The 23,309-nt window shown below is 37.0% G+C and overlaps 1 protein-coding gene across 1 annotated transcript in view; it reads right to left on the bottom strand.

Annotated features, from left to right (window-relative positions):
• The window catches only part of LOC118006639 (protein mono-ADP-ribosyltransferase PARP8-like), a 171,639-nt gene that overhangs the window by 46,804 nt on the left and 101,526 nt on the right, over positions 1–23,309 (bottom strand). Inside the window, exons 7-11 of the mRNA XM_034999359.1 lie at positions 23,172–23,266; positions 13,354–13,414; positions 12,819–12,909; positions 7,911–7,977; positions 40–165 (exon numbers count right to left, since the gene is read on the bottom strand). Of these exons, the coding sequence (XP_034855250.1) occupies positions 40–165; positions 7,911–7,977; positions 12,819–12,909; positions 13,354–13,414; positions 23,172–23,266 (440 nt within the window). The remainder of the gene's footprint in view (positions 1–39; positions 166–7,910; positions 7,978–12,818; positions 12,910–13,353; positions 13,415–23,171; positions 23,267–23,309) is intronic.

Raw genomic sequence — 23,309 nt, 5'->3', positions numbered from 1 at the left:
TCAGAACTGAAGACAACAGAGAAGTCATCTGCTACCCACCTGCGCAAGGTAGAAAATAAATGCAGGGGAGATTTCACCTTCTTCTCTGACAGCTTCTTATTGTGCAGGCAACTGGATTTCTCTTTGCTCTGTTTCCACTGCTGTGTAACGAATGTCTGCATGATCCTGTCAATCCAAAGTAAGTCTGTCATCACAGCTCCAAGATGATATGAGATTTCCGTTATTATGTAGAGAATGTATTTATCAAAGGAAAATAAATGCATAGTAATTGGTGAGATTATAATTTAAAATCACACGAGATGTTTCCATGTGTAGGAAAGCACCATGTAGAAAATTTCTATGACTTTATTGCACTTTGGTTAATAACTCATTAATTACTATGATATGATTAATAGCATAAATGACAAAAGAAGTGATAAAATAGGGGCGCTTGGGTGGCTCAGGTGGTTAAGCGTCTGCCTTCAGCTCAGGTCATGATCCCAGGGTCCTGGGATGGAGTCCCACATCGGGCTCCCAGCTCAGTGGGGAGTCTGCTTCTCCCTCTCTCTGTCCTCCCCTTCCCCTCACCACTTGTGCTCATGCTCTCTTGCTCTCTCTCTCTCTCTCAAATAAATAAATACCTTAAAAAAAAAAAAAAGAATCGATAAATAATAGGCTATAAAGATATTTAGAAGGGCAGCCTTTAAACAACTTTAGCCGAAGTTCTTTAGCCAAAAGGAAGTTCTGAATTATTTTGCTGGTGACAGAAACACATTTTGGAAATAATGTTTGATATTAACTATGATTTTATCACTTAAGATACAAGTAAAGTCAATTTCTTTTTACTTGATTTGCTTATGCAGTTTTCTTCATGAAAAGGAAAATAAAATGAAACTGTGAAATCGTTAAGTAAAAAGGAACCATGTAAAACTGACTCTATGGAGAAATATGAAATCAGCAAATTTTCTCTCTCTGCACAGCCCATTCACTTTTTTTTTTTTTTAGATTTTATTTATTTATTGGACAGAGAGAGAGACAGCGAGGGCAGGAACACAAGCAGGGGGAGGAGTGGGAGAGGGAGAAGCAGGCTTCCCGCTGAGTAGGGAGCCCTATGCGGGGCTCAATCCCAGGACTCTGGGATCATGACCTGAGCTGAAGGCAGACGCTTAACAACTGAGCCACCCAGGTGCCCCTAGCCCATTCACTTTTAAATACACTGGTTTTTTAAACAAAACTGTGTGTCTTGGGGTGCCTGGGTGGCTCAGTCAGTTAAGTGACCAACTCGTAGTTTCAGCTCAGGTCATGAATTCAGGGTCATAAGATCGAGCCCGGCGTGGGAGAACAGAGTCGGCTTGAGGTTCTCTCTCTCCCTCTCCCTCTGCCTCTCGAGACCCTGCCTACACATGCACGTGCAAACTCTCTCTAAAATAATAAATAAATCTTAAAAAAATATATAAAATATAAAAAAACTGTGTGTCTCTAAAAGCTTTTAGTTACTATCATAAAACAGGAATTTGGCAACTCCTGATCTCAGTATTTTCTAAGTCAAGACCACGGCTCATCACTGCTTCATGGCAAAGAATCCTGGAACATCAGCTGTGGACTTGGACACAGTATTGTTTTCTGAGAAGGGTCCCTGACTGTGACAACTTCTCAGATCCCACCTTTCAAATGGCAATGGCAGAGGGTCTGTTAAGGCTGAGACTCAAGTAGATGTGAAATTTTACAGTTAAACTTTATGTATACAATAAATTAAAATATTCTGATTTTCTTTCAAAAGTCAATTCAGCATTGCCTGCTTTTCGTGTTCTTCTCAGTTATTTCTAACACAGATTGCTTTTGGAGCAAAAAAAAAAAAAAAAAAACACCCCACAAAACACAAAACACTGGTACCAATATTTACCATTTATAATATACCAAAGAGTAATTTATATAACAGATCTTTTTTTCTTTTAACTCTCAACACCCCCAGAGAATAGTAACTATTACTCTACACATTTTACAAATAAGGCTAAGTAAGGTTAAAGACTGAAATCATCCCAATTTAGCCTGGTAATAAATGGCAAAACTGCAACACCTATGCTATCCAATATGGAATGACCTATGTTAACATATGCTACTCCAACAGGTGTGACTCTTAGCACTGAGACCATTATTAATTTCTCAAGATCCTCAGTTTCTATCAAATTAACATCGATCACCACAAAGTACAACCTCAGACTTACCACCCCTGGCCTTTAGTCAGCAAGCTTAGTTGAGTTCAGAAGAAACAGTCATTTATGGAATATTTTGGGGCCTTTTTAGCTACAGAGGTAGTGAGGAAGAAGGGGATAAAACTGCAGTCTATGATGCAGGATTCCAAATTTGCAGTAAATTCACCTTAAAACTCAGGCCAATGGAAATTTTTTTTTTATTTAACATTTTATTTTTGAAGATTTTTTTTTTTCACCCAAGATTTCAGCATGACTTAAATGGAACAGTAATATTAGGGTTTTCATTTGTCCCTATACCTAACCTGCAATCCCAAGCGACACCACCCTTTGTACCAAGCAGATTCAGATTCTTTTCCTCCTATAAAAAATTGCTATTCCTGGAGCGCCTGGGTGGCTCGGTTGTTGAGCGTCTGCCTTCGGCTCGGGTCATGATCCCAGGGTCCCGGGATGGAGCCCCGCATTGGGCTCCCTGCTTGGCGGGAAGCCTGCTTCTCCCTCTCCCACTCCCCCTGCTTGTGTTCCCTCTCTCGCTGCGTTTCTCTCTGTCAAATAGATAAATAAAATTAAAAAAAAAAAAATTGCCATTCCTATGCACCATTCCCTAAGAAACCTAACAAATGCTTTTCTAATTCTTGATAGACTAATTGAAAAACAACAAAAAAACAAGTCAATAGCTAAAGTTGTTCCAACTTTCATACTACATTAGCATTCCAAAGTGTGACCTCAGCATCTGAAACCAGTAATTCTTAAACTTGGGCACCCACACCCCTAGATGTTCTTGGATTCAAAAGGTGGGAGTTAACTGTCCTGTAAGAAAGTTAAGGTTGTGTTTAATGTCGACCGTAATGTGAAATATACAGATGAGCACATGTGGTGTAACGAACACCTCTTGATAATGGAGAGCCACCAAGAGATTTTAGTGCTCACACCGGTGTTTGTGTTTTACTATTATGCTGGTACAACTGCCATTAGTTGAAAAAAGACTTCAAAGGTCTATTACACAACGCAGCTGCATCAACAAAGGTCCCAAGGTAGTTCAAACAGAGAAAAGGGAGTATATGTGGGCAACGCTATGATTTTCCTCATGCTGATTTCAAAAGGAATATGCACTCAAGGAGCCAGCACTATATTTAACCTGCGGTGGTCTAACAGCTTCAGCAAAACAGCATCATGCATCAAATCAAATTAATGTACTAATTTTACAATTAAAATTTGAGTGTTTCACACTGCAGTTATAAATTGAATTTTGTTTTATAAATGCAAACTCAACAGATGAAGCATTTATATCTAATTTTATGTTTGTATGTATTTAAGGCAAAACTGGAGATTTACGAGGCTTTTTTTCCTTTTAAAAACAACTTAAGGTTGATCAATGCAAATTCAGCATCAAGTCATATATAGTTTAAGAGTATTTCCATGGGGGCGCCTGGGTGGCTCAGTTGGTTAAGCGACTGCCTTCGGCTCAGGTCATGATCCTGGAGTCCCGGGATCGAGTCCCGCATCGGGCTCCCTGCTCGGCAGGGGGTCTGCTTCTCCCTCTGACCCTCCTCCCTCTCATGCTCTCTGTCTCCCATTGTCTCTCTCGCAAATAAATAAAATCCTAAAAAAAAAAAATTAAAAAAAAAAAGTATTTCCATGGTCTGTGCCATGTTTAGCTTTGGAATGATAGATACTCTATATGAGGCTGATCACTACACTGTTGACCCACTACTGTTTTGGGTCAGTATTTATTTTTTCTTTCAGGCTCTTTTAATGCCTTCATGTTCTCCCAATATTCATTCAGTGTCAAAAACATATCCCAAGTCTTACCTAAAACAAAAGGATACCTACAATTATATGAGAAGCAGATTGGTGGATGGGTCAAAAGTATTGATCTGGGGTCAGATTCTGGCTCTATTACTTCCTCACTGTGACCTTAGCACCTTGCCTAATCTCTCTGGGTCTCGGTTTCATCATCCAGGAAATGTGGATAGTAATGGTACATGCTGGATAGCATTGTGGCCAAGATCAAGTGAGCTAATGTAGGTAAAGCACTTAGAACAGTGCTTCACATACAATAAGCACTGCGTATGCATTTGCGCCTGTAATCGTTATTAAGCCCGTCTAGTTGCCAGGAACACACCAGATAAAGATTATTAAGCCCGTCTAGCTGCCAGGAACACACCAGATAAAGAATCACAGACAAAGTTTAATGAGTGTTTATTTGCTGAAAACAAACCAGAGCAATAATAACAAAAGGCCTAGATTTTCAGTCTGCCTTCCTAACTTACTATCTGTTTCTGGAAAATAACCTCTTTATATTTCAGTTTCCTCTTATGACTTATTGTGAGGATGAGATCAGATTTTTGGAAATCATGTTATTTTAGACTAGAGAGGATCACATGCAAACCCAGTTATTTATAATTAAGGAAAAGTAAATTAGATTAAAAATTAATAGGAATTGTTACGAAAAAGTTCTAGCCCATATACTAAACTGTCCACAGAACTAAAATTTATCCATAGAAGTAATTAACCTTTTTAAAATGTTAAACATTTAGATGGAAATATTAATAAAATGTGACATATTCTACAAAGTGATTAAATAATGACTACAGAACACAGCTTTCCTTAATTTCTCAGAGTTGGAATTATACACATCATTTCTTTTTCTGAGCCCAAACAATGTAACTCAGACATCTTTAATTAAAAGGCAGAAAGTCATATATTCCAAGATGTCTCTGTTTTTATAATTCTTCCCTCCTTTGGATCAACTTCACTTCACTTTTTTAAAAACGGGTTAAGTGGCTAACAAAAGTACCTAAAGTAAAAACTATGGGCTTTGGATGATAGGTGTCAATGTACATTCATCAATTCTAACAAATGTACCATTCTGGTAGGAGATGTTGATAACAGGAAGCCTACGCATATGTGGGGACAGGAAGTATATGGAAAATCTCTGTATCTTGTTCTGTTTTGCTGTGAACCTTAAACTGCTCTTAAAAAAATCAAGTTATTAAATTAGAAAAAAAATTTAAAATCAAGGAAAATTGTGTGAGGGGAGAAAACATCACAGGAGGGGGAAAAAAATAAAAGATGTGCCAAGGTATGGTGGTAATCAACTTGGATGGCATAACATAGAGGCAGGCTCCATGCTTAGCTCCAAGACCTGTAAGACATTAGCTCAACACAGAAAACAAAATCCAATTAAACTAGAGGGTATTACGCTGAGTGAAATAAGTCAATCAGAGAAAGACATGTATCATATGACCTCATTGATATGAGGAATTCTTAATCTCAGGAAACAAACTGAGGGTTGGTGGAGTGGTGGGGGGTGGGTGGGATGGGGTGGCTGGGTGATGGACATTAGGGAGGGTATGTGCTATGGTGAGCGCTGTGAATTATGTAAGACTGATGAATCATAGACCTGTACCTCTGAAACAAATAATACATTATATGTTAAAAAAAAAAAGAAGAAGATAGTAGGAAGGGAAAAATGAAGGGGTGGAATCGGAGGGGGAGACGAACCATTAGAGACTATGGACTCTGAGAAACAAACTGAGGGTTCTAGATTGGAGGGGGTGGGGGAATGGGTTAGCCTGGTGATGGGTATTAAGGAGGGCATGTATTGAATGGAGCACTGGGTGTTATATGCAAACAATGAATTATGGAACACTACATCAAAAACTAATGATGTAATGTATGGTGATTAACATAACATAAAAAAAAAAAAAAAAAAAAAAAAACATTGGCACCTGGGTGGCTCAGTCAGTTAAGCATCTGCTTTTGGCTCAGGTCATGATCCCTGGGTCCCAGGATTAAGCCCCAGGTTGGGCTCCCGCCTCAGCGGGGAGTCTGCTTCTCTCTCTGCCCCTCACTCTGCTCAGGCTCTCTCTCTCTCCCTCTCTCTCTCAAATAAATAAATAAAATATTTAAAAAACAAAACAACACACACACACAAAAAAACCAATTCCAATGGAAAAGCACACCTAATCCTAGTACAGAAAAATGAGAAAATTGCTCCTTTAAGTGCTTATAAGGAAACCACACTGCATTATATAATGTGCTAAACATATGTTGTAAATTGAATTTAGTTTTAGAGATGTGCAATTTGAAACACTAAGGGTTTATTATCTAATTTTTATATGTTCACATTTAAACGCAACATTGGGAATTTGCAAGAATACTCCCTTTATCTTAATTTCCTTTCAAATGTGATCCACACATAACTCATATCTGAGCAATGTCAAGTCATAAAAACTTTAAGACAATTCTAGAGCTCCATAATATGTACAACCCTTGATAACACACACACAAGCTTCCTCTTACATCCACAATCTCAAGTAAAATGACCACAATAAATCTCTATTTAGTAAATGAAATAAAAAGTTTCAAAGTACTTTCTCTTAGAACATTGCTCAATAAAGGCTGATGTCTGATGCCCAATTAAAATTCATTAAAATACAGGTGAACACATGAACTGAATCATCGTTGAGGATGCAAACCACGTGTTTAAATATATAATAATCTAATGGTAAATTTAAGTTGAAGTAAAATTTGCATATTCAGAAGAATAAATAATCCTTCGGAAATTCTCCAGTAATACAAATTCTTTTTTTTTTTAAGATTTTATTTATTTATTTGTGAGACAGAGAGAGCGAGCACAAGTGGGGGGGGGGCAGAGGCAGAGGGAGAAGCAGGCTCCCCACTGAGCAGGGAGCTTTATGCGGAACTCAATCCCAGGACCCCGGTATCACGACCTGAGCCGAAGGCAGATGCTTAACCGACTGAGCCACCCAGGCGTCCCAGTAATACAAATTCTTATAGCTGATATATAGCATAGGATTTATTAAATTTATATTTTGACTATATGCTATCATGTTTTAAAAGTCATTTTGACTGGGATAATTTTATGTTCATAAAATATAAATTCATTCATTGCATTAGTCAAGGTCCGAAGAGGAAATAAAGGGTTTATTTAAAAAAGGAATGATCAGGGGCGCCTGGGTGGCTCAGATGGTTAAGCATCTGCCTTCGGCTTAGGTCATGATCCTAGGGTCCTGGGATCGAGCCCCGCATCGGGCTCCCTGCTCGGCAGGAAGCCTGCTTCTCCCTCCTCCACTCCCCCTGCTTGTGTTCCCTCTCTCGCTGTGTCTCTCTCTGTCATATAAAAAAAAAAAAAAGAATGATCATTTCAAGAGTGTAAGTATAGGAGCCAAGCACAAGGCAGTGGCTGCCAACTGTTACCACCTCTAGGCCCCAAGGAACAGGCAGAGGGAACGTGTAACGGAACCCAGTAAGAGAGTCATGGATAGGCTGTGGCCTAGAGCAGAGAAGAAAGCTTCACTTGAAGGGCTAGTCAACTCAAGGTAACCTCTTAGAGTGGAAACCAAAGGCAATAAATACTCCTTTTTTATACTGCTTCCTCCTCTGTTGGTCACATTCGAGACACAGCAACACATGAGAACCTGCACCCACACAGATCAACCTCCACAGGTGAGGGCAGGTGTTGGAGGGAGGAGAGTGGACCCGGGCGGGCAAACAGAAGGACTGTGGCTGCTTCGAGAGGTGAGCTCTGCCAGCTAAATTATTGATGCAGCTCTTGGCATCGGATGAGTTCCTCTCCTGAGGTGCTCACTTCAAAGAGCTCTTATTTAATAAGAAGAGGGGGAGGGGAGTGAGCAAAATGAGAACTCAGCTCTCTTTCAAAGAAATTTATTTTTTTATTCTTGGGAAACTTACTTTTTCAGCTGATGTCCCAATCCAAATCGCTCTTTTGTAGAAATCTGAAAGACATCAACAGTGGGCACTGCAAAGGAAAAAATAATCAGTCAATACGTTGAGCTGAAACTTAACCAACAGCCAGGAAAAAGACTGAAAAGTAATATATATGATACACTCTAATATGTACACAGACATAAATATATTATACATTTACATATTATATAGTATGTAAGAAATATTTATACACACATACATATTTAAAAATAGCATATACACAGTCTTATACATTGCTATTTATGGTTTATATATAGAGATTTTGGAGATCATTCTTGGTCATTAGAAAACAAGGGTAGAAGTAGGAAAAATCACTCAGGAACTTATTAAAGTAATTGGCAAGAGATACTGTGTTCTGGATCAGTGGAGGTGGTGAACTGTCTTTGTTAACAGGACGTTCTCAGATCACACGTGCTCCACATTGGAACCAAACTGGTATCCCCAATTTCCTCACCCCCCGTGTTGGCAGTTACTCTGGGACACAAACACTCCACTGATCAAAGAAAACTGTTGTTAGTATCATCAATCAGTTCCTTTTCCAAAAGCATGCTAATCCTTAGATACAGACTGAGGAACAGAGTGGACATCACTCGAATCCCTCCTATCCCAAACCCAGGGCTACAGAAATTCAAAAATGAATAAGAAAAATCCTAACATCTTGAAAACTCAGCAGAATTTTTTTTTTTTTTTAAGAAAAGATGACAAAATTGGAACATGCTATGCTCTCTCTTAAAAGATTTAAGAAGACACAATCTATTCCCAGGTAGGTGGGAAAAGTGACTGGGGAGATGGAGGCAGAGAAACAAAAGGGACCTGGTTTTTGAAAAATCCAAAATGCACTAGAAGAACTGAAATTGTCACCGGAAGAAATTATGTAAGATACACAGAGAGAAAGAGAGAGAGAAAAGAGAGATAAGAGACACAAATGTTTACCCAGAATATATAAATTATTCCTACAAATTAATGATACAAAGACCAAAACTTATTCATACTATGAATGACTAGAAAATAAACATCAATATTTTACCAAAATGATAAATCTTCTAGAGAAATGTAAGTTACAAACACTGACTCAACTAGTAGTATAAAATCTGGATGACCCAAACTTTAGAATATACTGAAAGAGCTAACAAGATGTTACTTTCAAAACTGTTCCAAGATTCAAGTGATAAAACTTATACTACTATTAAATTAATGAAATTAATTATTACTATTAGTTGCCTTGAGTGTATTCAGATGTTAATAACCAGTGAAACTGGATGCAGAGTATATGGGGACACTGTACTACCTTTACAATTTTTCCGTAAATCTAAAAATGTTTTAGATTAATTTTTATAATTTTTTTTTGAGAGAGAGATAGAGAGAGACAGCAGGAAGGAGGGGTAGAGGGAGAGAGAGAGAGAGAGAATCTTAAGCAGACTCCACACTCAGCACAGAGCTCGATGCATGGCCCAATCTCACAACCCTGAGATCATGACCTGAGCCAAAATCAAGAGTTGGACACTTAACCAACGAAGAAACCAGGCACCTCAATTTTTATAAAAATTTTTAAAAGTAATAGTTTTCTGATAACTAAGAATCAGTTAGAAAATAAACTGGAATATAAAAGTCCCAGTAAGCAAACAAGTACTCATGAATAAATTTAGCTAAAATTACTGACCTCAGGCAGAAAAAAAACCAAAAAACACAGAATGGTACTGATACATAAAATTAAAAACAATGAACAAATCTTCCTTTAAAGGAATAAAGGAAAAGTGAATATAAAAATGTCTATTCTTCCTAAATTTATTTAAAAGTTACCTTAAAATAACCAAATAATTCCCCACGAGGGTTCATTTTTAGGGACAACAGACTGAGGAAGAACTTGACAGAATGCACTAGAGAAATATTTTTATGTTTTAAAAAAGATGAAAGTTATTCGATTTTTCCTTGTCTTTCATATAACGTAGGTTGGGAAGGCAGTAAGTGAGGGCTGCTTAAGATACGTGGAAATGATTCTAACACTGATCATGTACATGTGCAGGTGCCAATAATGAGATGATTTGCACAGAAAAACATTTTTAATAATGTTGGTTGTTTATCACATTAAACTAAAAGCAGCCTTGCCTTTCAGATCAGAAACTAGACTTATACACCAGCAATGCTGAAAAAAATACATAATAAGAATAATCATGTCTTTTTATTTAAAATATATTTCCTCATATACATTGAAAATAATCTTTAATATTAAAGTGGATAAGGAGGTATATTTCTTTAATTCTTATCATTCTTGTTCACCTACAGATAATTTGTCAGATTAGCCCTGATTAAATATTACAGCTCAAATAAGTATTACTCATACATTTCCAAAACTTAGCAATGAATGCTTTCAAAAAGAACTGCTAACTAGGTCAGTCTAAACCTTGGATTAGTCACAAAACTTGTTTGAGGTAAATTAAGACCAAAGGGTACCAATTGAAAAATAAATACGTAAAAGATAATATTAAGGAAAAAGAGGGAAAAAATAGCCCAATAAGTACACATAACAAAACACAAGCAACGCCAAAATAGATGTCTTGCAAATGAACAAAATTAAAACACTTCAGACACAAACTAGCAGAAGTCTCTCAAGTATTTTTACCTTTTTTGGGGGGGGGCGGGGGACTATTATAACCCCATAAACTTATAGTTGGTCAAGTGTGTCTCATTCACAAAATGAGAGAGTCATTCTCCAGTATGAAAAAAACAAGCATAATCCTCATGTTTCTTTGGTTTACAAACTATTAGGTAGCAAATCAACTAATAGAAATGAAAACAGAAGGACTAAATTATGGATGAGCTGTAATACCGAAGAAGGGGTACTGAACAATACAATCATCTAAACGTGAATTAGAATATAATTGTTAGAACATTTACAAAACCATGGAAATATAACAAATCTTTAAAGAGACGTTGAAAAGGATAATCTCTGCCTAAAATTCAAGATTATATTTAAAAAGTGAGTAACAGTGGTAAGATTACATAAAAGCATGCCACATTCTCATCTCACACAGATGGAGTAGTGTGAGTAGAGATGAACTGACCCAATTTTGTTCCTAACCCTGATAATTAAAAAAAAAAAAAAAAAGTTCAGACAGAAGAGCTGCTTTTTCTTTTAACCACCAACAGAATAAAATCGAATGGTCACATATCAAATCCCTAAAGAAAGAAAAAAACTTAACCATACAACAAAGTATCTGGGGAAACAGCAAAAACACATATACTTATACCTGGAATACTGTGCAGATATTACAAATTATTCCATTTTAGAATATTTAATGACTTGAGGACAGTCTCGTGACATAACATTAAGGTGTATAACTATACAGTTCAATGTCAACTTTATGAAAAGGAGCCATGTGTGCAGAGAAAAGAGAAACACCAAACTATTCACAGGTTTCTCACTATAGAGGGATTATGAGTAATTCTTTTTCTTCTTTCTTACATTTCTACACATTTGAAATAATCACAATAAAAATATGTAACATCTAGTTGTCTTTGCCTGGCATTAAATCATATGTTGTTTATATTAAGAGCTGATTATTTAAGTAGAAATCATTATACAAAAACAGAAAAGAGGTGACTCAACAGAAACTTTTTCAAAATGAAAGATTTTCCTATGTATTTCATAAACTTGGAATGGGTCAGGGATCTTTCTTGGGTAAAAGCTAATAGTAGATGTTAAGTTCCTTAATATGCCTAAAGAAAAACGCGCCAACATCACAGTAAAGGATGTGTGAAGACGGCCTTGACTTCAAGAGGTGCTGTCTATGTCCATATCCCTTGATTCTGGGTGGGTTTTTCAACTGCTTTGAACAATACAATACAGCGGAAGATTCACTGTGCCTTTTTCCAGGTGGCATCCACAGCCTGTCTCTTGTAACACTTGCTTTCGGACCCCAGTCACCATGCTACAAGAAACCGGAACCACATGAAGAAGCCACGTGTAAGGTCAACAGTCAAGTCAAGGGGCCGCAGCTGAGCTCCAAGATGACACACTCATCAACTGCAAGATATCTCAAAGTCCAGCATCTTGAGCATCCAACCTAGCAGAGCCTTTAGTTGACATAAGCTCCATCTACCACCTGACTTCCAAAGGCATGGGAGACTCCAAGCAAGAACTGCTCAGCTGAGCTCAAAGAACAGTGAGAGATGGTAAGCTGTTTTTAGCCGCTAAGTTTGGGGTGGTTTGTTATTCAGCAGTATATAACTGTAGCAACATGAGTAGATACAGTGCGTGTGCGTGCACGCGTGTGTGTGCGTGCACGTGCAGATGCACGCATGTGCATGTGTATCTGGTAGGGGAAGATATCTTAATCCAGTAAGTATTGGCAAGATTTAATAATCATGTCCTTTGCTGTAAATAGCTATCACTTGAGATATAGCAAAATCATCCTTCAAGATAGTGGAAAACAAAAATATTACTAAGATCTCCATTTTTAAAAATAGAAGTATGTTATATTTATAGTTAGGCTAAATTCATCAGTAATCAAAGGTGGGATAAGTAAACATTAAAATCGAATCCCAGAATCAGAGACATAAATAATTAAACCTAAGGGCAACCCAAAATATACTTACTGAGCCTCTACTATATGCAAAGTTCTCTTTTAGGTTTTATTTGTTTGTTTCACAGCAACTTGTCAACTCCTGAAACCTATACAACTAAATGTTGTATGTTTCTGTTTCCATAAGTTATACTGGCAATAAACCATCTTTGTTAGGATGCAAGTATATTTAAATACCATTATCAAGATAGCTGCAATTATGCTCAGAATTACCAAATGAACACTCCCTTTCACGCCCAAAGCACAACTAATTCATACTCAAAATAGTAAACAGAGAAATAAAACTAACCTGGGCCATTTAAATACTGTGTAAGGGAACAGTGTAGTCGGACAATTATAGGTTCTGTTCGAATCACTTCCCAAGCCACAGCAATCTCCTCCTGTGCAAATATATTAAAAGATGAATTAGTCACCTTTTATAGAGTTCTTGATTTTTTTTTCCAAAATGAAACGCTTTTTTTAATTTATTTTGAATACATACATAAATCAATAAGGCTCACAAATTACCTCAAGACCTAGGGTTTGGAAAAGAATGTCAAAGTATTCTTAATTTTTACCTTCTACACAGGAAAATTAAAGTGAAAATTTAAGAAATAATGAAGTACTATATTAAGAGCCCATAAATTTCAGAATATATTAAAAGAACCAATGTAAAAATATACATATATAAAATGTGTTTCTTCAGCCAGTCATTGTATTTCTCTATAATCACTTTAACAAAATCAGCTTGTTACTAATAATGAGAAGCAAATATTTAATTTTTTCCAACAATACAAATAAACGTTTTTGAATGTACCAATCATATTGTATAAATTGATACTTACATCCAGAAAGCTAACATCAATATGCAGATCAATATCTACATCATCAATGGCTCCGTATTCCCTGAAAGCAAAGATTAACACTTATTTTTCCATTTTCCTTAAAAGATAATGTGTGCTCATTTAAGTCAAAGATTCAATCCCTAACTCTTCTCACTGATCTCCACAGAGCGCTCAGAAGTGACTGGGGACATGAATTAACAAACTCCATGTAGTTGGATTGTCATCTCCTGTGACTATTTATACCGTCTAGACATCTTTCTATTTTTACGTACATGCATTTGCATACATAAATTCAAGAATTGTTTGCTTCATAGTTTCAAACATCCCCAGTTCTCTGTGGCGAATTCAACCACTTGGTTTTTGTTGTGCTCTCTGAAGAGGAAGAGTTGCCTCAAAGGGCAAAGGAAGGAGTTTCTGACAGGAAGAAAGGGTGGGAAAATAATTCACTGCCACAAGGATGTGCCCACGACTTTCCCTTCCATGCTAAACATCACTGGTTCTGACTGGATCCACGGGCTCTGCCGCTTACATGTCATCGTGTTTTGATAGGCAGCTCTGGAAGTCTGATATATCCAAATTAAAACAAGTAACAACACCATGTGCCACACGAAGACGTTCTAAACACCAACCTTTCTCCAGCCCATGTAGAGCCGTAAACCAGCATACATGAAAGAACATAAAAACAATAGTTTCCCCAGATTCTCTATATACATAAATCTGTATTTATATTTTTATAAAAGTATGAAGTTACAAATGCTATATAGGATGAGAATTAAAATTATACAGATAACTGAAATGATAAAAGTTAGCTGCCAGTATTTATTAAGCACTCATGTGCCAGAAATTATTCTAAGAATTTTACATACGTGTGATCACGGTGCATGGTAGGTACCACCACCACCTTTAATTTATATACGCATTAACTGAGGCTCAGAGTAATAAAGTAACTTACCCATCATCACTCTGCAGCAGAGCCAAGATTTAAACACACACATCCTATTTATTTACACAGGTGATTAATCGGTTCACTATTCAATAAACTATCACTTTGCAGGGTCCTCATCATAGCCTTCTGACGAGGATACCATTACTACCCTCATTTGCAAACAAGGAAACTGAGCTTTAGAGAATTGAAATCAGATGCCAAAGAGTCGATAAGTCAGTGGGGAAGTCAGGCATTGAATTCATGTTCAATTTCAAAACCATTTGTGGGATATTATCTGGCACATAGTACTCAATGATAATTTCTGTGTATTTCCTATTCAAGTAAGGTTAATATAACACAAAACTGTGGCACTTGTCTAGGGTTCAGAGAAGACACTTCTAATGATCAAATGGTTTTACGTAATTTGATGAATGAAGGAATCGAAGGGGTTTTTTGATTTTTAATGTCTATGACACACAAAAAGCAGCATTTAGAATATAAGAACTCAGGGCACCTGGGTGGCTCAGTCGGTTAAGCGTCTGCCTTCAGCTCGGGTCATGATCCCAGGGTCCTGGGATCGAGCCCTGCATCGGGTTCCCTGCTCGGCAGGGAGTCTGCTTCTCCCTCTCACTCTCCCTCTCACTCTCCCTCTCTCTCAAATAAATAAAATCTTAAAAAAAAAAAAAAAAAAGAATATAAGAACTCAGCCTCTGTGCTTTCTCCATCAACCCCTTAAAAATATATCAAAACAGGGCTCCCTGCTCAGCCTGTCCCTCTCCTCTGCCCCACCCCTCTGAACGTGCACTCTCCCTCTCTCTCTCAAATGAATAGATAAAAATCTTTAAAAAAAAAAATTAAAAAATTAAAAATATATATATATATCAAACCACTGACCACATTTTCACTATTTATGAAATTGTATTTTTTATTCTTTGATGATAATATTTTTAGATTACATAAAAAAGAAAAGGGATAAAAATTATTCACATAGTAATTGACTTTTTAAAAACACTGCATGGAGGGGAAATCGGAGGGGAGACGAACCATGAGAGACTATGGACTCTGAGAAACAAACTGAGGGTTCTAGAGGGCCAGGGGGGTGGGTGGATGGGTTAGCCCTGTGATTGGGTATTAAGGAGGGCACGTATTGAATGGAGCACTGGGTGTTATACGCAAACAATGAATCATGGAACACTACTCAAAAACTAATGATGTAATGTATGGTGATTAACATAACATAATAAAAAAATCTGTGTTATTCATAAAGGATAAGAACACTTGTAACCTTATGCAAATTTAGACATGATATGATATGCAAATTTAGATACAAAAATATGCCAATTTATTTATGAAATTATACAGACACCATGCCAAGAATAAGGACCAAGCAAATAAACCATATCTTTTATGCCTCTGGTTCAGGGGTCAACAAGCTTTTCCTGTAAAGGTCAAGATAGTAAGTATTTTAGCCTTTTCAGGCCTTTTCTGGTCTCTGTCACATATTCCTCTTGGTTTTTGTTTTTCTTTAAACCCTTTTAAAAAAGCAAACACTATCTGTATCTCTCAGGCTGTTCAAAAATGGGCCCCACGACCCAGTGGTCATAATTTGCCAATCTTAAACATCAGCAATTTATTCATAAATATAAAAGCCAAACATCTTTTGTGTTGGCAAATTAAAAGAAAGAACCACTAAATGTAATGATGAGGATCAATTATTAATGATGTTCAATAGACATTTAAGTGGGGTGAAAACTGTAACAAGTATGTGTAAACCTCTGCCCAGAAGGATGTTTGTGAGTGTAGAAACTGGGGACAGAAACAAATATTAAATAATAAGGAAATACTTAAAGTATAGCACACTGGTACAATAGAAAAATTTTTTACCCATTACTAAAGAAGTTGATATAAAAATATTTACTATCCAGAGGGTTATGTTCCAAAATATACTATTTGGAGCAAGTAGATTACCAAAAATGCATGGAAACTGAAATTCCCTTTTTAAATAAAATAGAAATAGAAAAACCAAAACTTTTTTTAAAAAAAGTACTTATTTATTAACTGTAGATTGTGGGTAAAACCTATTTTATATAAAATGTATGTGTTTTCTGGGGCGCCTGGGTGGCTCAGTCGGTTAAGCATCTGCCTTCGGCTCAGGTCATGATCCGAGTCCTGGGATCGAGCCCCGCATCGGGCTCCCTGCTCGGCGGGAAGCCTGCTTCTCTCTCTCTACCTCTCCGCTTGCTTGTGTTCCCTCTCTCGCTGTCTCTCTCTGTGTCACATAAATAAGTAAAATTTAAAAAAAATTTTTTAAACGTATCTACTTTTTCTGATTACTACGGTAATACAAGCTCATTTTATAAAATGTCAGAAAAACACACAAAAGCAACTTATAATACTACCACTCAGATATTATCTTCGCTTATATCTCATTCCATATTTTTATATGGTATATAAAAATCTGTCCTGCTCTTTCACTTCTTCTAAAATAAGTATTTTTCTATATTATGAAATATTCTTCAAAATCATAGAATTAAATGGTTGTATTTGTATAAATACAATTCTATAATAAGATAATGTTAAAATTATGAGGCTGCTATTGATTTTTTTTTTTTTACACTGTAAATATTGATAAAAAGGCCTCTGGATAAAAATCTATGTGCATCTGTCTTCTCACAGAATCATTTCTAAAATTACTGCATGAAATAAATAATATAACTATATTTGGGAGTCTTGATATATGTCATTTAATTACTATTTTAAAAGGTTATGACCATTTCTAATCGCACCAGTCAGCTTATCACAGCGACCACTTTCCACATCCCCATCATCACCAGGCGTTCATTTGCTCGGGTCACTGCCAGTTTCCCAAGGGAGAATAACTTTTGTTTGAATTTAGTTACAGTGGCAAGACTGGTGCAATTAGAGGCTGAAAGAAGGGAATCAGAGACAAGAGAAATCAGTAAGAACCTTACCCACAGCTGTTTTCTTCAGAGTTTTCCAGACCACTTCAACAGAATTTATCATAAAGTTATGATCAGAAAGTGACATGTATTCTTTTAAAACATTTAATATGTGTATCTTTAAGTATTCTTTATATGATTTCTTCAACATTCTTGTGGTTAGTATCTTCCTAATTTCTAACACTATCAATTTATTTCAACAACAACAAAATTATAAGTGCTCTTCCCTGCCACAGCAGAGCACAAAGACAGAACACAAATACAGAATTTTGAAGAGGCAGAGGCATTAAAGATTTGCAATTAACTGGATTCTGCAGGTGTAGATCTGTAAATAGTTACACTTTTTGTTTTTATGCCACACTTCAAAGAATTCACAACAGCACTGCGTATATGCAAACCAATTTCCGTTGTGATGCCCTTTTTATATAATGCCAGTAATTTCAGATTTCCCACTGCGAGATTACAAAGCGTGATTACAGTTTGTCCAGATGCAGCGACCCAGTCATCAGGATTGCTTCTATATCTGAATAACTTTCAGTTGCCCTGGATCTCATGAATAGCAAATGCAGAATCAAGTCAAAAGCCTGAAATATGAATGCAACTTGAATTGTGAAGCCAGATATCTGATTGTGTCCTGAATGCTGTATTGGGTTTATAATAACTCAAAATAATTTCATGCACTGCCTATATTTATTCACTGTGAAAAGATCACATCAAATTGAACCTGAATACTTTTTTAAGATAAGGAGAACAACACAGAAATGATCTGATGTAGTTGTTACACCCTGGAACTGAGAAAGGACTGCTTCACAATTTTTTTTTTCCCCAGACATCTGAGCTACTCTTTCAATCAACATATCTTGAAATCTGGCCATTTGATTTTGGATATTTACATATGACCTAGTTCATTTAAGAACATATGTACGAAATGTATTTTTCTATGAACATGTATTTTTGAGGGCACTATGTGTTAGAATTCTTGGCAATTTCTTCTCCTAATTTTTAATGGAACTAATCAAGATAACATCATCATTAATGAGACACAACATCCATACTCACAATATAGTAAATGTTAGACCATCTCTCCTGGTCCTCCTTTCTCTATAAAACTACAGCTTATTCATTATACTGTTGTGATGTTTTATAACACTACCTGATCAGAATTAGCAGTGATTGCACTGGTTATAAAAATATTATTAGATATCTAGCCTTCCCTTATTAGCTGTCAAGGAAATTATACATATACACACTTACATGAAATTCTATCACAGGTTCTCGGGAACTAAAATCATTACTATTCAGTTATTTCTTGCATTCAGTGACTGGTCAGTTACATTTTAAGAAGAAATAGATTCTGTGAGGAAACATAACACCTTCTATGACATCTGAAACTCAACAAGCGTTCCCTGTCTCTCTCTGCATGCCTACTCAATGTGTGTTTTTTGCTCAGTGTGGGAGAGATGTTTGTGAATGGGCCAAGAAATATGCAAACTCAATAGTCAGAAAGAAATCTTGGTAGATTAAAGCATTTGCAAGACTGTATCCAAAGTGCTCTGAAGTTTCTCTAAAAGGCAACAAGACTGAGAAGAATGTAAAAACTAGGTCCAGATAAAAAAAGAAGGCGATACAAAATGACAGTGTATAAGAGATACAGTTTCTACAACCCTTCCTCCCCCGCTGAAAAATCCTTGGTTTTACTTGAAGAAAGTACAGGCACTGGGAATAGGGGTGACTGTCTGGGACCTGACATTCTGAAGCTTTCAACTAGATTACGGGCCAGTGTTTTAGGAAAATACTCCCCCCTTTGTTTCTTCTAGGTGCTTCCTGTCGTCACTTTCCCCTGGTTTTCAGTCAGACCTTTTTTCTGGAGGCTCCAGAAGCAGGAGTGGGAGTACCAATAGCTGGAAAGGACACTACAAATATCCAACGGCAAATCTTTTGATGAATGACGTCTTCAACGTAGGTTAAGATATGCTTTAGTAACAGACCTCTTCAGCTCTCAATGGTTTAACACAAAAAAAGGATTTATACATCATGAACGCTACATGTTCCCTATGGACTTGGAGGGCTGGAGGGGAGTTACTCCTCACTGGGGTCACTCAGGAGCCCATAGTGATGGGAGCCTGGGGGAAACGGGAACTCCTGCACTAGTACCCACATTCACATTTCACTGGACAAAATTAGCTGTCTAATTACCAGACAGGTTAATACCAGAGGACAGGAACCAGAAGATCTGTAAGTAATCCTACCGGTCACTACAAATGGAAATGCAGAAACCCAGAATAAGTGGTTCATACAGATTTTTGTGGCTTTTCTCTCCTTCCCCTCCCCTCCCCTCTCCTTTCTCTTTCTTGCTCTCTTTCCCTCCCTCCCTCCTTCCCGCCCTCCCTTCCTCCCTCTCTCAAGGAAGTATGTGAGCCTGAATATAGTAGCACAACCTCCTCAACCTTAAAAACTCCCCAGTATGCCCTGTCCTCCAGAACATCAACTCCAAAAGGCCCTATTACAATTGTCCATCCACAAAAGGTGATCAAAATGCAGAAGATGGGGCGCCTGTGTGGCTCAGTCAGTTAAGCGGTTAAGTGTCTGCCTTCAACTCAGGTCATGATCCCAGAGTCTGAGAATCAAGCCCCCACGCTGAGCAGGGAGTCGGCTTCTCCCTCGCCCTCTGTCCCTCCCCCCATTTGTGCTCTCTCTCTTGCACCCTCTCTCTCTCAAATAAATAAAATCTTTTTTAAAAATGCAGAAGAGTCACAATCTTGCAATCTTCTAACCTTCATTAAGCATTAGTCATCATAAAAAGGCTAGAATATTACTCATATGGCTTCGACTTTTAAAACAGAAGATGGTATGATCATAAAGCAAAGGTTATTTCATATGGGTTAGACGTGTGAAACACCACAAGCAAATTGTCAGAATCATTTCATTCCTGACCACGTGAGAATTTTGTGACTTGTAATTCCCCACACCTTTCTAAAAACATTAACCTCAAATTGTTTTCCGATGGCACTGATCAAATTTTTTTTAAATACATGACTAGAGGAGAAAATGTATAATGAAAAACATCAAACATCCTCATTTTGCTGCATGATTCAAGATGAGACATGTTCACTCAGTCTAATAAACTGATGGTTTATCGTGTTTCTCCAGAAATCTAACTCACTTCCAATACAAGAGCCTATGAACTGGAACTGTCATCAGTGTTTATAAGTATGGTTCAACACAGCCAGGATCCTGCTTTTGAATGCTATGGCCACATAGAGCTGAAATTACCTACTTCAGTAATGAACTGGTCATTAGTCCCTGTTTCTATCTCCTCTTTCAACCTACTTTAAGAGGTTTTTGCCTCAAGTGAGGCAATGCCAGTTCTTTTCATCTCTTACAGAGAACTTAGATGTGGTTAGCTGCCTTTCTCATTAAATACGTCACATTAAAAAAAAAAAAATGACGCCAAATAGCCTATTATGCATATTGAGGTACTTTTGTTCTTCAAACTCCATTAAGTTCTTATAAACCTCAATTAAGTAAAAGAACAGCTAATTAGAACAGTCTGTTTTCAGCAGGCTTAGAACTTTGCAAGGAAGAAGGTTCCAAGACCTTATGCCTAACTACTACTCTTGCCATGTCCCCAAGCCTCAGTAGTCGATACTAGACAGTAAATTCATTCATATTTATTTCAAGTAAATCAGACTAGTCCTGCTGTGGTTCATACTTTATACCATGAGGCCTCTGGGAGGTTATTTATTCTGGAAACATTCTCGATAGCTATAGAAAATTACAGCTATAGAAAATCTACAGCAGGTAAGAACATGGCTTATGTTAATAGAGATTTAAATTGAATCAAAACTTATAAGTGAAATAGGGAAGGAGAAAAAAAAATCAAAGCCATTTATGACTTTCAATATTTCATTTGAATGAAATTCCAAATATTTATCTAATTTCAAGAGTTGGTAAGTTATCAATAATTTTATTAATAATGGAAAATACTAACAGAGATGATCACTGGTACTTAAATTCTTGCTGAAGAAACAAAAAATATTCCATATATATATATATATATACATATATATATGACAGTGTAATTAGAGCTTAGCATGGAAATGTGTGTTCAAGATAGTTCCTTAACTTTGTATAAAGGCAATCAACATGCGTTAAGGCAATACCCTAAAATGATAGGTACCTCAAATGAAAAGAAGCTGAACTATATGTTGTATTGTATGATTAACTCTATCCCAGACTTCTTTTTTTTTAGTGGGGGAGGGGATTAAATTACTGCGATCAAAGTTTTAAGCAGTCAAGCAAATTTCGACTCAAGTTAAAAAATTAATCCTTGTTTTGAACCACTTATGGATAAATCCCTAACTGCCTTCTTCATTTATTCATTCTAACACCCTTACTAACTATTCATATTCCTTACCCTGGAGCCACAGTAGAGATCAACTGAGAAATAATTGCAGCTAATTTGCTAAAACCTTGAAATTTGCAAATATTTGTTTTTCCAAGCATAATCCCAATCACTCTCAGTCCACTGCAGCCGACCAGACCTCCATGAGTGGGAGAGACAGGATGGATGTATATAACCCCAGTTTACTGAGGCTGTAGGTGGTGGTGAGTTTGTTTCTGAAGTTAAAATGAAACACTTGACAATTATCAATTGTAGTTCTGTTGTACTTCCCAGCTTAAATTATTTGTTGGCTCTCTCAAAATCTAGATATGTCCATGGAAGAGAAAGTAACCGATAATGTAAACATCTTTCATGGATGCCATACAAACAATCAAGAATCCATCAGCCCATATTTCATATATTCCCTGTGCTATATTAAGTAACAAAATATAAGCATGATTAAAAAAACAAAAACAAAACAAAATAAAACAAACCAACAAAATAGCGCACTGTCCCTGCATGCACAGAATTTAGGGTCTAGAGGGGGAGAAGTAAACCAATAATGACAAGACACAAGAAGTTGAGAAGCATAATAAATGAGGTGAAAGCCAAATGTGAAGGGCAGACCGACTAATCGGCATTGGAAACTCAAAGGAGGCTCCAGAGAAGCTGGCCTTTGGATTGTGGCTTGAATAAGAATGAAGCACTCGCTGGTGAGAAAACAGCTCATGCAAACGCCGCAAGTCAAGAGGGAACAGAGCACGTCTGGAGAACGGGCTTGGGTGGTTTGGGTGGATAAAGCGGGAACCGAGATCAGGCTGGGATCGGAGTCTGAAATTCCATGGCAACTTGGAGGCTGCCCATCAGGCAAAGAAGAAGAATCTTAAATAATCAGATCTGAGTCGTGGAGGGAAACTAGGATAGTGACAGGAAAGAGTTTCTTTTTTAAATGAGGGAGAGAAGATGGTAGGTAAGGATACTGAAGTCTTCTGAATAATTAAAAGTGATAAATAATGGTCTTTAAATTTATCACCAAATTATATATGAAGTAACTGCAAGATAAAATATATTATCATTTAAACAAACACTGCAAACTTATGTCCTTTTTTTTCTCCCCCTTTCTTTTTTTGGGGTCAGATCACATCACAATGTGATCTGGACACCAGTGGTTATGCATTATTTACTTTTATTGTTCACATGATGTGCCCTTGATTTATGACTGGACTGCATGGGCCAGCTGGCCAAGTCTATTAAAGGAATTGATTAGGACGCTATTTAAGACTGATATTTTATCAAAGTAACTCTCCAAAATAACTAATTTCTTTAATGCACCAATGTACTCTTAAACCACATGTACCAAAAACAAAACCAAAAAAATCCATACAGCTACAGATAGTCCATTTTGTATAAGTAGAAACACAGCAGGATGTCTTAAGAAATTTCAAATATAACTAAGCCCAAGAATATTTCCACTTAAATAACTCAACAGAAAAATCCCAATGACTTACCAAGTCATTTTAATTTTTATTCACGAGAGGTACTGATTTACCTGAGAGAAACTGCATGCGGCCCGTATAGCTCTCTCACTGCCGACAGATCAGCCTCAAGCTGGGGGTGCTTGCGCAGTTCCCCGTCATAGTTCACCTGACAAAAAGGGATGGTTCAGGAATGACTCGGGGTGAAGAGA

Source organism: Mirounga leonina, unplaced genomic scaffold (genome assembly GCF_011800145.1).
Source record: "Mirounga leonina isolate KUSES-001 unplaced genomic scaffold, KU_Mleo_1.0 Mir_98, whole genome shotgun sequence".
Taxonomy (NCBI): domain Eukaryota; kingdom Metazoa; phylum Chordata; class Mammalia; order Carnivora; family Phocidae; genus Mirounga; species Mirounga leonina.
Note: the sequence above shows the minus strand (reverse complement) of the source record. Positions and strands in the feature narration are given on the sequence as shown.